The sequence below is a fragment of the Acinonyx jubatus genome, chromosome E4 (genome assembly GCF_027475565.1).
Source record: "Acinonyx jubatus isolate Ajub_Pintada_27869175 chromosome E4, VMU_Ajub_asm_v1.0, whole genome shotgun sequence".
In the NCBI taxonomy this organism is placed as follows: Eukaryota; Metazoa; Chordata; class Mammalia; order Carnivora; family Felidae; genus Acinonyx; species Acinonyx jubatus.
The window spans coordinates 320,986-333,907 of record NC_069395.1 but is presented as its reverse complement, the minus strand read 5'-3'; the positions used below and the strand labels follow the sequence as shown (position 1 = coordinate 333,907).

General features: G+C 55.8%; 1 protein-coding gene across 3 annotated transcripts in view; it reads left to right on the top strand.

Moving 5' to 3' along the window:
• GATAD2B (GATA zinc finger domain containing 2B) overlaps window positions 1-6,374 on the top strand; it is an 86,076-nt gene extending 79,702 nt beyond the window's left edge. For all 3 annotated transcript variants that reach the window (XM_053209341.1, XM_053209340.1, XM_027048601.2), the window contains exons 8-11: window positions 691-893; window positions 1,754-1,864; window positions 2,010-2,127; window positions 2,790-6,374. In XM_053209341.1, coding sequence (XP_053065316.1) covers window positions 691-893; window positions 1,754-1,864; window positions 2,010-2,127; window positions 2,790-2,923 — 566 coding nt within the window. In that variant the 3' untranslated portion in view covers window positions 2,924-6,374. The remainder of the gene's footprint in view (window positions 1-690; window positions 894-1,753; window positions 1,865-2,009; window positions 2,128-2,789) is intronic.
• Window positions 6,375-12,922: the final 6,548 nt, after the last annotated feature.

The window sequence follows — 12,922 nt, the reverse complement described above, 5'->3', positions numbered from 1 at the left end:
AACACTTAGCGTGTGACGTCAGCGCTTGTGTGGCATTGCACTGCGTTGTTACGTTCAGTCCCTGCCACTTGAGGACTTACAGGTGGGAAAGTAGGTGTACTGACTGAGTAGGTGACCGTGACCACGTGGAAGCTATGAACCAGAGCTGACCCAGACTGTGAAGCATTGACACTAACAGAAGTTATTAAGCCTGAGTTTCCAGACCTGTGGACTTAGGGGAACACCTGACGGTGGAGGAAAGTGCCTGAAGGGCTCAGCATTGACTCTAAACGGGTCTAATTCGGACACTGGTAACTAAACGGTGTAAATGTGGCAGTGCGGTCTGAGGTCAAAACGTGCTAAGGAGCCTGTGTCGCGGACCCAGGTGGAGTCTGCCGCCCTGTGAGTTAGCACGCTTCCTTCTTGCTGTACTAAAAGTCCACAAACCGGGTTCTTGTCTCAGCTTTGCCCTCAGGAGCTCTGTTTCTTCATGCCCTCCTCTGTAAGTGGGGACGGTACCGTCTGAATTCCCTAAAGTGATGTTGTTACCGTCGAATGAAATAAAAGTTATTTTATAAACTGCAGAGTACTCTTCTTGTAGAGTCTCTTTCTGAATTCAGCAGAATAACCTCCTGAAAAATTCATTTGGTGAAGAGAATCGGGAGATGGGGAGATGCGAAGGCCCTGATTGCTCTCTCTGTTGGCATCTAGGCAAAAGCTGTGCCTCACTCCTGCGGGTCGAACCCTTTGTTTGCGCCCAGTGCCGCACAGATTTCACCCCTCACTGGAAGCAAGAGAAGAATGGTAAGATTCTGTGTGAGCAGTGTATGACCTCCAACCAGAAGAAGGCTCTAAAGGCCGAACACACCAACCGGCTGAAAAATGCTTTTGTTAAAGCCCTACAGCAGGAACAGGTAAGAATCCTGATGTCTCCCCAACCACCTACTCAGGTTGGGTTTTCCCAAAAGGTAGCTCCTTCTAGTTTTTAGAGGATTTGTCTGTGCGATCCCCACAGTCCTGACGGCCTGGAGGCCCGGGTTCCCTGTTCCTCCCCGTACCGATCTGTCTGCTGATCTCCATGTGACTGTCTCTGGTGGGGCAAGAGCATGAATGACAGTGTGGTCCAGGGTGGGGACAGACAGGAGGCAGACACGTGGCTTTCCCTGGTGGCGGCCGAAGAAATCCCTCAACTTCTTGTCCTCCTCAAACAAATGGATTTTGGTGGGAGGGATTATATTTGTACTGGAAATCTCTCAGAGAGACCGAATTCTCTGCAGTCCATATTTGACAAGGGAACGACCCAGGAGAGAGTGGACTGTAATGTGGCCCGGCGAAGAGGAACGGCAAGGAGGGAGCGGGCGTGCCCTGCGGTCTGGGCGAGGGGAAGATGTGTTGGGAAGCTTGGATCCTTCCCCTCAATCCTGCTTCCACCCCACCACCCATCAGACCCCTTTGGGTGGCGTCCAGGGACCTTCTGGAAAACAGGTAGACAGGAGTCAAACATAAAACCTCCGTAAACTGCTCACCGTCACGTCCGTCAGCTGGTTGCCACCACCCAGGCGTCTCCTGCCGGCATCTGAGCGCCAGCTTTTCCTGGACAAACGGACCCCTTAATCAGCAAAGCAGGGCTAGCTCTTTGTGCCCAGAGCCCCAACTTGCCTTCTCCATATCCCTCCTACTTGTCGTGTCGGCAGCAGTAGAAATAGGAGCCCTAGGTTTCCTGGGTAGGAAATTGGGTGCTGTCCTGCCAAGTTGACCTGCTGACTCCCGACAGGAAATCGAACAGCGACTACAGCAGCAGGCAGCCCTTTCCCCCACTGCGGCTCCAGCCGTGTCCAGTGTCAGTAAACAAGAGACCATCATGAGACATCATACGCTTCGGCAGGTGAGGCCGTCTGGGGTGGTTTGCCAGCCGTGGATCCCAGCGTGTCCGCCTTTGCTGGGAAGTCCTTCTTCCCGGACCCCTACCCCCCCACCCCACCCCTTCCATCGCGGCCACCTAGTGACCCACTGTCTGCTCCCCGTCACAGGCTCCACAGCCCCAGAGCGGCCTCCAGCGCGGCATACCCACATCTGCCCGTTCCATGCTCTCCAACTTCGCGCAGGCGCCCCAGCTGTCTGTGCCTGGTGGCCTCCTTGGGATGCCAGGTAAGAAGCAGTGATGGGAAGGGCCTTCAGGCTAGCAGGCCGCTCTTCCGCTTCTGCGCTTTCTTTAGGCCTTTCTCCCTTCACTCTGGTTATTTAGCATGTTTGCTAACTTCATGGTCCATGCAGAGCACAGCACAATAGGGTTCTGGTGGTGAAAACAGCACGGTCCCTGCCCTTGTCTGTTCACTGTCTGGTGGCCCCGTTGGTGGGTGTGTGGTCACTGACCCCGACGACAAGAGCAGGGTCAGCTGTCCCCACCCTGTTTGAATGGTGGAGGGCTGCTGCTTCACAGAAATCCAGAGCGTATTCCATGAGTGCATCCCTGTGTCTTCATTACTCTCCTCTGTTTCTCTGACTCTCCCATCCCGTCAAGACCGTGTTTGTTCTGTTCCTGGTAGGACTGAAGTCTCGAGAGGACCCCTTTCCGTAAACGTGGGGTGCAGAGGGGCAGTTGGCTGCTGACATAACACTTACCTAAGTCTGGACAGATGCACACAACCTCTGGTGCCCCCGCCCCACCTCCCAAGTCCACGCCCCCGGGTCCTCCCAGGTCATACCTGGGACGGTCACCGGGTCGCGCAGTCAAGAAGATGCTGCTTCCTCTTCTAACGCCTGCCCCTCCACCCCTCCCCCCCACTCCCGCTTTTGTCTCCTGGGTCCAGGTGTCAACATTGCATACTTGAACACCGGCATCGGAGGACACAAAGCTCCCAGTTTGGCAGACAGACAGCGGGAGTACCTTTTAGACATGATCCCTCCCCGGTCTATAGCGCAGTCCATCAGCGGGCAGAAATAACGCCTGTCCACGTGCACTGCCCCAGCCTTGAACCCTTTACCCCTCCTCTCCCATTGCCCCCAACTTCCGTCGCATGCAGTGCCTGTACTGGTGCCTACCATACACGGAAAACAAAACAGAAAACAGAAGACAAACCTAGAAATCAACAGGAAAACGCGCCTGCCCTGCCCGCCACCCCTCTCTCACTGCTGCGATTCTGCCGCTCTTGTCTTCTCTCCGGTTTTCTTTCACAGTGAGGTGCTCTTCACCTCGGATGAGGTCAGAGTGAGGTCCTGGGGAGAGAGAAATCTAAGCCCTCTGACGTGTGTTTCTAAAGTTTTTATGCTCTAATTATTATCATTTTTAATGATGTTGTGTGTCCTCCCCTTTGTTCAGTGGACGGTTAAACCTTTTTATTTTCTCAGTATTTTTCTTTTTCTTTTTTTTTTTTCTTTTTTGTAAACACAGATGACATTCAGATAAATGACAGGAGCATTGCAGGGGGTCCCCAAGCAGATATGACTGGCAGCGTTGGGGGCAGAAGTTTTTAATGCACTTAACCTGGGGGTGGGGCAAGGTGATGGCATCAGATAGGGAGGACATCAGCCCTTGGTGTCTCTGGGCTGGACAGTCTGGGAGGTGGTGTTTTGTACTGAAGTTGGGCTCTCAGAATGAGGGGAATGAGCCTGGAGGGAGAAGCTTTAAAATGTAACCACCACGGAATTGACCCACAGAGAAAGGGGAGAGGGACATGGGGACAAGTATAGTGCTGAGCCAAGGAGGACGGAGGCTGGTGTTGGCCTCCTGGATGCTCTCCTGGTCCCAGTGGAGATAGAGGTCTATTCCAGGTCAACTAGCCCAAAATTATTTCACCTTACTTTCTTTGTAAAATCCCGCCCCCCCCCCCCCCACCTTTTTAATCCTGATCTGCTCCTGGTAAACTCAGTCCCCAAGTCCCGTCTATAATCCGGGAGGCGTAGCTGTTCCCAGCCTGAGTTAGCTGGTGTCCTGGGAGCTGGGCGGGACATACTGAGTGAGACAGAGAAGGGAAGAGAGAAGGGCTTTCTCTCCCAGCAGGTGAGACCCCATCTGTCTGTCCCACCCTCCAGCCAGGAGGAGGGAACAGGGAGGCCTCACCAGCTTGGAGTCCTGCCCTGGTCTGCTGTCCTGAGTGCAGAACCCACTGCTCAGAGCCACACAACTCTGGTCAAAGCCAGCTCTGGGTCTCGGCTGCAAAAGTAGTTGTGGTGTCCCCCTCCCCAACCCATCTCCAGAAATCTATTAATTTTCCTTTTTTGTTGTTTTCAGCTTTTTCTTGAGCGCTACTAATGTAGGGAATGAACTGAATTGTGCAATGTTGCTGTTCTGGGGATAAGAGAGGTTAGCACCCCATCTGCCCACACCGTGGGGGAAGCAAGAGGGGGACCAGGCTGTCTCTGAGGTAAAGGAAGCCCCTAAAAGGCAGGGGTTTCTGCTCTCCCGTAACACTCACCTGCCTCTCCAGCTCTAGAAGCTGCCAGAGTACAGGAAAGGGATACACTGAGCAGAGACGTGTGAAGAGGAGTTTAGAATTTTGCCCTTGAAAGCCACCTGGGAAAGTTCCCCCACTTTTATTTTAAAAAATTAAATAATGGTTTTAAAGTAAGAAGGCACTTTTAAAATTAACACACACACAAACTGCACATCTTGCCCATAAAGTTTGTGGGTCGGTGGGGAGAAGGAGCTGGAATCAGGCTCAGTCCCCCCCTCCGCATACCCCAGAGCCCCTGTGGGTTACTCTACTGGCCCTACGGGCCTTCCTGGGTTTTTTCTTTCCTCCCTTCCCCCAAATTCATTGAGCACTTAATAAAGGAGCAGAGATACAGCCTGTGTCTGGGCTCCCCCAGTGGTGAAGTGATCTGAAGCTAGATGCTAGTAACAGATAGTGATGGGCTGTTTGGAGTATTTTTCTGGGGCCTGTGGTGCCCCTGACTGTAAGTGGGGGAGAGGGGGGATTATGAAACTGGGTCTGGGGTTATTTTAAAATTATATATATACATATATATATAAAAAGATATATTCTTACATCTTTGCCCTCTGTGCTTTGAAAGCACTGGATAAATCGTTTGGTTTTGCTTTTCTCTCTTCCACGAAATTGGAAGCTTTTTTATTATTTTTTTTTCTTTTTATTTTTTGTTTTTTAAATTTTCCCTGCAAATCACCTTGCCTTGTGGCATGTCTGTCTAGCCTCTTCCGCCCCACCCGCCATGACAAAGTGCCATTTCTGTCATGTCTCCCCTCCCCCAGCTCGGAGGTACCAGGTGCCCAAGTTTGTCAGTTGAGATTAAAAGTAAGGAACAGAGAATGTGCAATACCGTCTGGTTGGGGGCCATCCCTGCCCTGAGCTGAGTCTCCTCCCTGGGAGCCAGGTCACCTGTGATGGGGTTTGGAAGTTGGAAGTGTAGACGAGGCGGGGGAGCTGGGAGCCATGGGGAACGCCCAGCCTAGTGCCTGGCGGGGTGCTGAGGCGGTGGGGGGGGGATGGTGGGGGTGGGCTGGGGGTGGGCAGAGCGGGAGCCTTCCCAGTTTCTCCCCTCAGGCTCAGTCACATAGAGGCTGCTCAATGACTAGTTTAGCTCCGTGACCCTTTGCTCAATCGCTGGTGTTTGATTTCTCACTTCTCCCCGTTTCCATACCCTTCCCTGGGATTAGCGATGGGGGTGAGTTTTCCTCAATCATGGTGAAGTACCAGCCTTTCACCTCCTCTTGCTCCCGCCCTGTCCTGTCTTCCTTACTTCTTGAGTTTTTCATCACTGATCACCTTGTGTCCCTCCCAGTCTCTTGTCGCTGTCCATCCCCAGGCTGAGCCCATACACACTAACCCTCGTGCCTAAAGATAGGAAGAAAGGCGACCCCCTGTTCAGAGCGGTCCTCCACCCCAGTGCTCTGAAGCTCAGGGGGATGGCTAGAGCGAGGGCCCCCGCTGGCTCTGCCTGGCTCCCCCCCCACCCCCCACCCCCCCCCCCACATCCAGAGGCTCTGAAAGTAGTCGCTTGTGGCCGGTGGCTTCCTCCCTAGACGCCTGAAACGGGTAGATGGGCGGTGGGGGGGGGGGGGGGTAAGGCTGAGGGACAGGGGTCCTCCTCATTTGTAGATTTTTTTGTTTTTTAATTTTTATTTGCTATTTTTGTCATTTGACCACAGCATCTGGACTTTCTCCATCCCTGGAATAAGTATTTTTTCCACATTTTTGGATGTATGTATGGTAGACAATTTTTTTTAAGACACAAAGATAAATGTTTTCCTGCTTTGGTTACCTTTCCTTTCCCCCTTTAAAAGGAATTAGCTATAGAACTGCTTTGTAAAGATGCTTCTTGGTATTTTACTTTCGTTCCTTTCCCCAACCACTCCTTCCCCCAGACCCCTGCAGAAGGCATAACCCTTCTCTCCACACCCCACCCACCCAGCCCTAGGCTCCCCTGCCCTCCAACAAGACTTTCATTAGCTTATGATACTTGCTGCCGAGATGTTATAACAAGGACTCATTCGTGTATATAAGCTATTTCTTGATCCATTTAAAAGGAATTGTACATTGTGTAGAAAAAAAAAAAAACTGAAAAAGAGAAAAAAAAGCCCTCGCCATGGATATTGTGAAACTGTGTTACGTCGTTTTGTAATGTGCCCGTTTGTGTATGATCCGTGTGCAAAAGGGTTTCTGGGGAAGGGGCGGGGGTAGGGAGGCAGGGCTGTGGAGGCCGGGGCGGGGAGTGGGCCGGGCCCAGCACGCGGAGACTGGCAGCTGCCCCCACCCCATCCCTCCCGAGAGACGCCACCTCCCCCACCACCCACCCCGATTTGTGCCTTGCCCCCCGCCCTGGAGTAGCCCCTCCGGGTCACCAGCACTGCCTTGGCAGAGCCCACCCCCGACCCTAAGCCGCCCGCCACCCCCCCCCCCACCCCCAGCATTCGGCGGATACTGCGGGGAGGTGCTGGGGGCTGGGGGGCAGCCGGGGAGCGGGGCAGCTCCCGGGGGCATTGAAACCAAGTATTCTTATGAATTGTAATTGTATTTGCACTGTTTTTTTCCTCTGACTGCATCAGCATATATACAATATACCTATATAACAAAATTCAGTGTCAAGCTTTCTTATGCAAGGGATTTCCCCCACCCCACCTGGAGCGTAGATGACCAGGGGTGATAGGGTCTCAGCAAAGTCACCCCAAGAAAGCCTCATGTATCACGTGCGTCTACACGTGGTTTTCAGGCTTCCTCACGGGGGTGAGGCTGGGCCACTGTGAAAGCTGGGGTTCCCGGTCCGTGCTGTCGAGAGTGGAGAGCCACAGCACACAGGGTGGGGTGGCAGTGACCTGGGGTCCTGTGCCAGGCTTTCCCACTAACTTGCTATGTGCCCTTCGGGAGGGTTCGTTTTCTGGGTCTCTGTTTTCTTGTCTGTGAAGCGACAGGGGAGATCACCTGGCCACGAAGTGTAAGATTCCGTTTCACGCTTCGTTCCTCACCTGCAAGACCACAGCTGGAGGTGGGGAGTGTGGTGCGGCCGCAGATGCAGGGAGGGCACCTAAGTGCTGCGGTGGCTGCGTGCGTGGCCCGGCCCGGCCCCGCCGTTACTTTGGTTTCGGGAAGGGCAGCAGAGTGAGGTCGAGGTGTCAGCAGAGCTGCGGCCGCTTTGCCCTCGGGCCTCCGGGGTGCTGGGGGCAGTGGTGCCCAGGCTTCTGGTCTGGCCGCCTGCATTCTTGGTGAGCCGCAGGGTGACGGCGGCGTGGCGGAGCTCAGATGTGCCCACTTCTTCTCATCTCCCTCCCTCAGACCTCATCTGAGCCCTTGCAGGCGGCTCCCCACAGCCTGGTCCTGGGCTCCCACATTCGAGGCCCCCCTTTCCCCCACCCCACCCCCACCCCCACCCCAGGAAGCCTGGAGAGGGTCTGGGACGGTGAGTGAGGCCTGAAGGTCGGGCAGCGTGGGGGTGGGGTGGGGGGCGGGGCTGGGGCGGGACCGGCCTCTCTGAATGGGGGTTGGGGGGCAGGACCCTTTTGCACAGGCTCTAAGTTTCCTTTTTTTTTTTTTTTTTTAACCTCATTCTGATTTTCTGCATTGTGTTTGGAAATTAAAATGAAAAAACTAAGACCAACAGAAACTGGTTTTCAAAAAGGCAAATACACTCTCATCCGTTTCAGATGCTGCTGAGTACTTCAGCAGCAACAGATTCAAATAATAAGCTAATTTTTGGAGAAAGGATTAAAAGAAAAAAAACTTTGTAATATTTATCACTTGCAAGCTATGTTTAATAAAGAAAGGAATGGTTTCTAAACTTTCCTGTGCCTCGTGCTTTGGTCCATTTAGGGGCGATCGGAAGACGAGCTGTCGCCTGTGCTCCCTGCGGCTACGGGGCAGCTTCGGGTCATGGCCCTTCTGTCCACCACGATGGTTCTTGAGAGCCTGTGCCCACTGTGTGTTCTTGTTCCTCCACCCTTACGTGGAGCCCGAGCTCTGGAGGCCACTGACCTCCCATTTCGGGTCAAGAGCGTAGGGAAGGAGGCAGCACTGAGCAGAGGCTGGGCCCCCAGCTGTCCTGGCCTCCCCTCCCATCATAACCACTCTGGTCTCTACTGTGACACGAGGCTTCTAGAGACGGCAGCCTTGGAGCCACAGCTCGCTCTGCCCTGCTGGCCCTTAGTCTGCGTGCAGCACCCGGAGACACCGGAACCCTCCTGCCACCTCACCCTGCTCCCCCAAGTGTTCCTTACGACCCAGAACATGAACCGGGTCCTAATTTATTTTGTCCATTTTCATTATTTCCAACAACGCACTTAGATCGGGTCCACCCAGGGGACAGGATGTTGTTTCCTCAAGGACCGGAAGTTTGGGGCTGTTTTTAACCCTTCGGTCCCGGCCACATTTCATGGTGTAGGGGCAGGGCCCGGCCTCACTGGGGTCTTGGCATTGGCACCAGCGTCATTCCAGGAGCACAGAGAAGACCCTGTTGGGGGTCCCCCTCCAAACCTGGGGTTTTTCGGGGTGCCTGGGTGGCTCAGTTGGTTGACCATCTGACTTAGGCTCAGGTCATGATCTCACTTCGTGAGTTCAAGCCCCACGTTGGGCTCTCTGCTGTCAGTGCAGAGCCTCTTGTCTCCCTCACTCTCTGCCCCTCCACTGCTCACACTCTCTCAATAAATAAATAAGATAGATAAACCCTGGGGTTTTTTTTCCTCCGAAGTCTTCCCTCCTTTGGTACAATACAGGACAGCCCTTGGAGGGACAGTGGAGCCCTGGGTGTCACGGGCTGGCAGAGGGAGGAGGAATCGAGGGCAGGGACGGGGTGCCCCATGCCTCTGTAAAGGATTCACAGCCACCAAACCCCAACTCTGTCTCCTTTCAAAAAGAGCAGTCAGATGGGGAGGGATGCCCCTGAAGAGGGGCCAGTGCTTTGGGTCTGAAAAGGGGGGAGATGGCCATATGGCGGCTCAGAGAAGCAGCTCGCATCAGTTCAGCTGTTCAGGACTCATGTTAGGACCAAGGGGCAGGGAGGGGCTCCGTTGCCCACCTGCCTCCCTGCCTCAGGACCCCACTCACCAGGGGTGGCCAGGGGCACCTCACGCAGGGAGACAAAGCGGGAACTGCTGTTAACCATCCCCAAGGTCCTTGAACGCCTGCAGCTTGATCTGGTACAGGGCGGCCGGCTCTGCGGGGAGCACTGAAGGCTCAGTGCCTGGGGAGAGACCCTGAGAAGAGGGCAGGGGAGCCATAAGGAGGGTCAGGGCCTCACCCAGATCTGTGTAGAGGAAGGAGCTGGCGCTTCCAGGCAGGAGCAGAGGCCCCTCAAAACGAGCAGCCAGCAGCTTGCGGGGAGAGTCTGACGCCACGGACTGGCCCCGGGAGGCCTGCACGGAGGGGTGTTGAGCACTTTGGTGGAGAAACCAACCCCAGGGTGGCTGGAGTTGCAGAGGAGATGGTGTGAGGCTGACTGCCCTGCCGCCCGTGGTGGAGGCGGCAGTGGAGGCAAGAGTCCCGGCCGGCACCCCCCGCCGCAGATGGAGTAGGCCTTGGCCGTGGCCGGAGCCAGGTGGGAGAAGGCGTGCTCAAAGCAGCCCTCTACCCTCGGCCTCTTGGAGCTTGGGGCCAGCTGCCTCTGAGGAGCAAAGCAGTCTGGCAGCCTCGCACCCATCTCGACCCCCTTCACCCCACAAAGGGGGCACCCGGTGCTCGGCTGTGCATGCCAGGTCCCCACACAGCAGGGAGGGGGCTACGGAAGTTGGAGCCAGGAAGGGAAAAGGGCAGGAGGCCGTGGGGAGACACCAGAGGGCCACAGACCCCGAGGCCCAGCAAGAGTCCGGACAGGGCTGGGGGGCACGAGGAGTAGGGGGGAACGGGCCCGGGGCCCCACCCATCAGGTACAGGGGTGTCGGTCCACACCCACCCTCCCAAGGAGGCTCGGCCCGTAGCCAGTGCGGTCCCCGCTGGAGGCAGGTGGTTCCCAGGACATTTGAATGGCAGAGGTGGAGAGAGGGCCATGGTCCCCAGGCTCCTGGGGCAGGGGGTTGCTCTGGGTCGCCTGTCACAGCCAGGCGGGCACTGGTCTCCTGCATCCGGCGTTGTTCTCTGCCACACATTGGTAGGTGGCCTCGTCCTCCCCTGAGAGCCGCACCGGGGTCAACGTGCTGGGGAGACACACAGCTGCTGGGGGCTCCTTCCTACCAAGCTCCAAGGTGGCTCTAAAGGAGGGGGCTGTCTCCAAGACCACAGACCCGGTGTACCCACCCCCTGTGGGGGGGCGTGACCTACAGTGAAGCAGGTGGAGTAGAGCCGCGGGGGTGCGGGGGGGGGGGGCAGTTGCCATGTGGACTTTAGATACAGGCGGTGTGTTCGGTGTAGGTGGGCACGAGTGCCTGGGGTGGCAGGAGGGAGAGGTTGGGACCCAGGAACTGGGGGTACCTGTTGCTGTGGGTCAGCTGAACGTTATCCCCAGGACTCGGCACCTTCCCATTCTTCAGTCAGACCAGTTGGGGCTCACGGACACATTGGGCCATGCTGGTGAAGGTGGCACTGCCGCCTGGAGGCTGGGACAAGGACTGTGGCCACTGGACAGACTCCGGGGGAGCTGGCTGACGTGGAAGGGTCCTGAGGCCCATACGTCCTGTCCCCTCCTGCCCCTCCGTCTCCCCACATAGTCTCCCGTGGGGGAAGAGGGAGCCCCAGGGCGCCCCCACCCGGCTCACCCTGCACCAGCAGGACACCTTGCGCCATGTGCCAGACCCGGTGCCCCACTGAAAGCACGGACACCAGAACTTGGATGCCCTCCACACGGATGAGCGGCCGTCCGCGGGGAGGCCAGGGGTCAGGGCTGGGAGGGAGCCACGGGGTGGGGCTGGGGCTCCAGCAGGCAGGGCTGGGCAGCCGTGTCCCCAGGTGGCTCCAGGAGACCAGCGGCCACAGGTGGCCCCTGGCGACGCGCTCCGGCGCCACCGTCTGGTGCACTGTGAGCGTCAGGCTCTGGGGCCCTGCAGCCTCCGCGGGGATCCCGCTGTGGGATGGAAACAGGGAGGCGAACCGTGCGCCTCCTGCCGCACACCCCTCCTCTCCCAGGGCACAGGTGAACAGGCCTCGGGGCGCGCTGGGCAGCTGCTAGTTCATTCCCGGTTTACGGACGGATACAGCAGATGGCTCCCCCAAGGGCTGTGCCAGTAAACCTCAGGGCTAAGGCACCAAGCGGCCCCAGGTTACACTGGTGGGGAGGGGAGACGAAAGCCGCAGTCAGAACAGGTGCGTGCCAGCCCCACCCCCACCCCCACCCCGCCCTGGAAGCAAGGAAGGGGCAGGGGCCAACACTTAAGTCAGGGCAAACCAGGCGGGAGATCCTCCCCCAGAAAACAAGCCAGCCCCGCTGAGAACTCAGGGCATTTCAGCTGCTCAGGAAGGATGTAAATGTGTTTTGAAATTCACTACTATTTGGGTTTAAACCCAATCTGCATTTATACCACCTTCTCCCATCTTATTAGGTGACTCAACAAATCATCAGTGGGGGCTGGCCAGTGCCAGGCACCGACCTCATCCGGGGGTACAACTGTGAACTTGGGGAAAAACGTACCTTTGTTGCCCCTTATCTGGCTACTTTGTATTTTATGCAACTTTGTAACAGATCTTAAATCCTTTCAAAAATGTTCTTTATTAAGAACCTCTGGGGCAGCCTGGGTGGCTGAGTCGGTTAAGCGTCCAGCTTGGGCTCAGGTCATGATCTCACGGTTTGTGAGTTCAAGCCCCGCGTCGGGCTCTGTGCTGACAGCTCAGAGCCTGGAGCCTGCTTCGGATTCTGTGTCTCCCTCTCTCTCTGCCCCTCCCCTACTTGTGCTCTCTCTCTCTCGCTCTCTCTCTCTCAAAAATAAACACAAATTAAAAAAAAAAAACAAAAAAAACCCTCTCATACAAAATTTTGTCTCAAGACCCTAGAATAGTTTCCTTTTCTTCCTTTTTCCCTCCCTCCCTGTCCTTCCTTTAAAAAAAAAACAAAAAAACCAAAAAACAAAAAAACAAAAAAAAAACATTTTTAAAGACTTTTTTTTTGTTAAGTTTATTTATTCTGAGAGAGAGACAGAGAGCTGGGGAGCGGAAGAGGGAGAGGGAGAGAATCCCAAGCAGCCTCCACAGTGTCAGCTCAGAGCCCAAAGTGGGCTCGATCCGACAGCTGAGCTGTGACATCCTGACCTGAGCCAAGATCAAGAGTCGGACCCTCAACTGACGTCAACTACTGGGCGCCCTCCGAGGGCCTTAAACCAACCCTGGGCTGAGTCACACGCTCCATCCACTGGGCCAGCCAGGTGACTGCCTGCCTGTTCCTTCATCCACCAACCTCACAAACATATATGGGGGACTGACTTTGGCCGGGCGCCCCTCAAATTGCAAGCGCTTTGACTTCTCCGAGCTTACACAGGAGAGGCCGACCATCGGAGAGGGAAGGCAGCTAGTCCAGGTCGGAGGAGCGAGCAGGAAGGGGAGGAGGCTGGGCCCGGACGCGCACGCCGCCGGCAGCT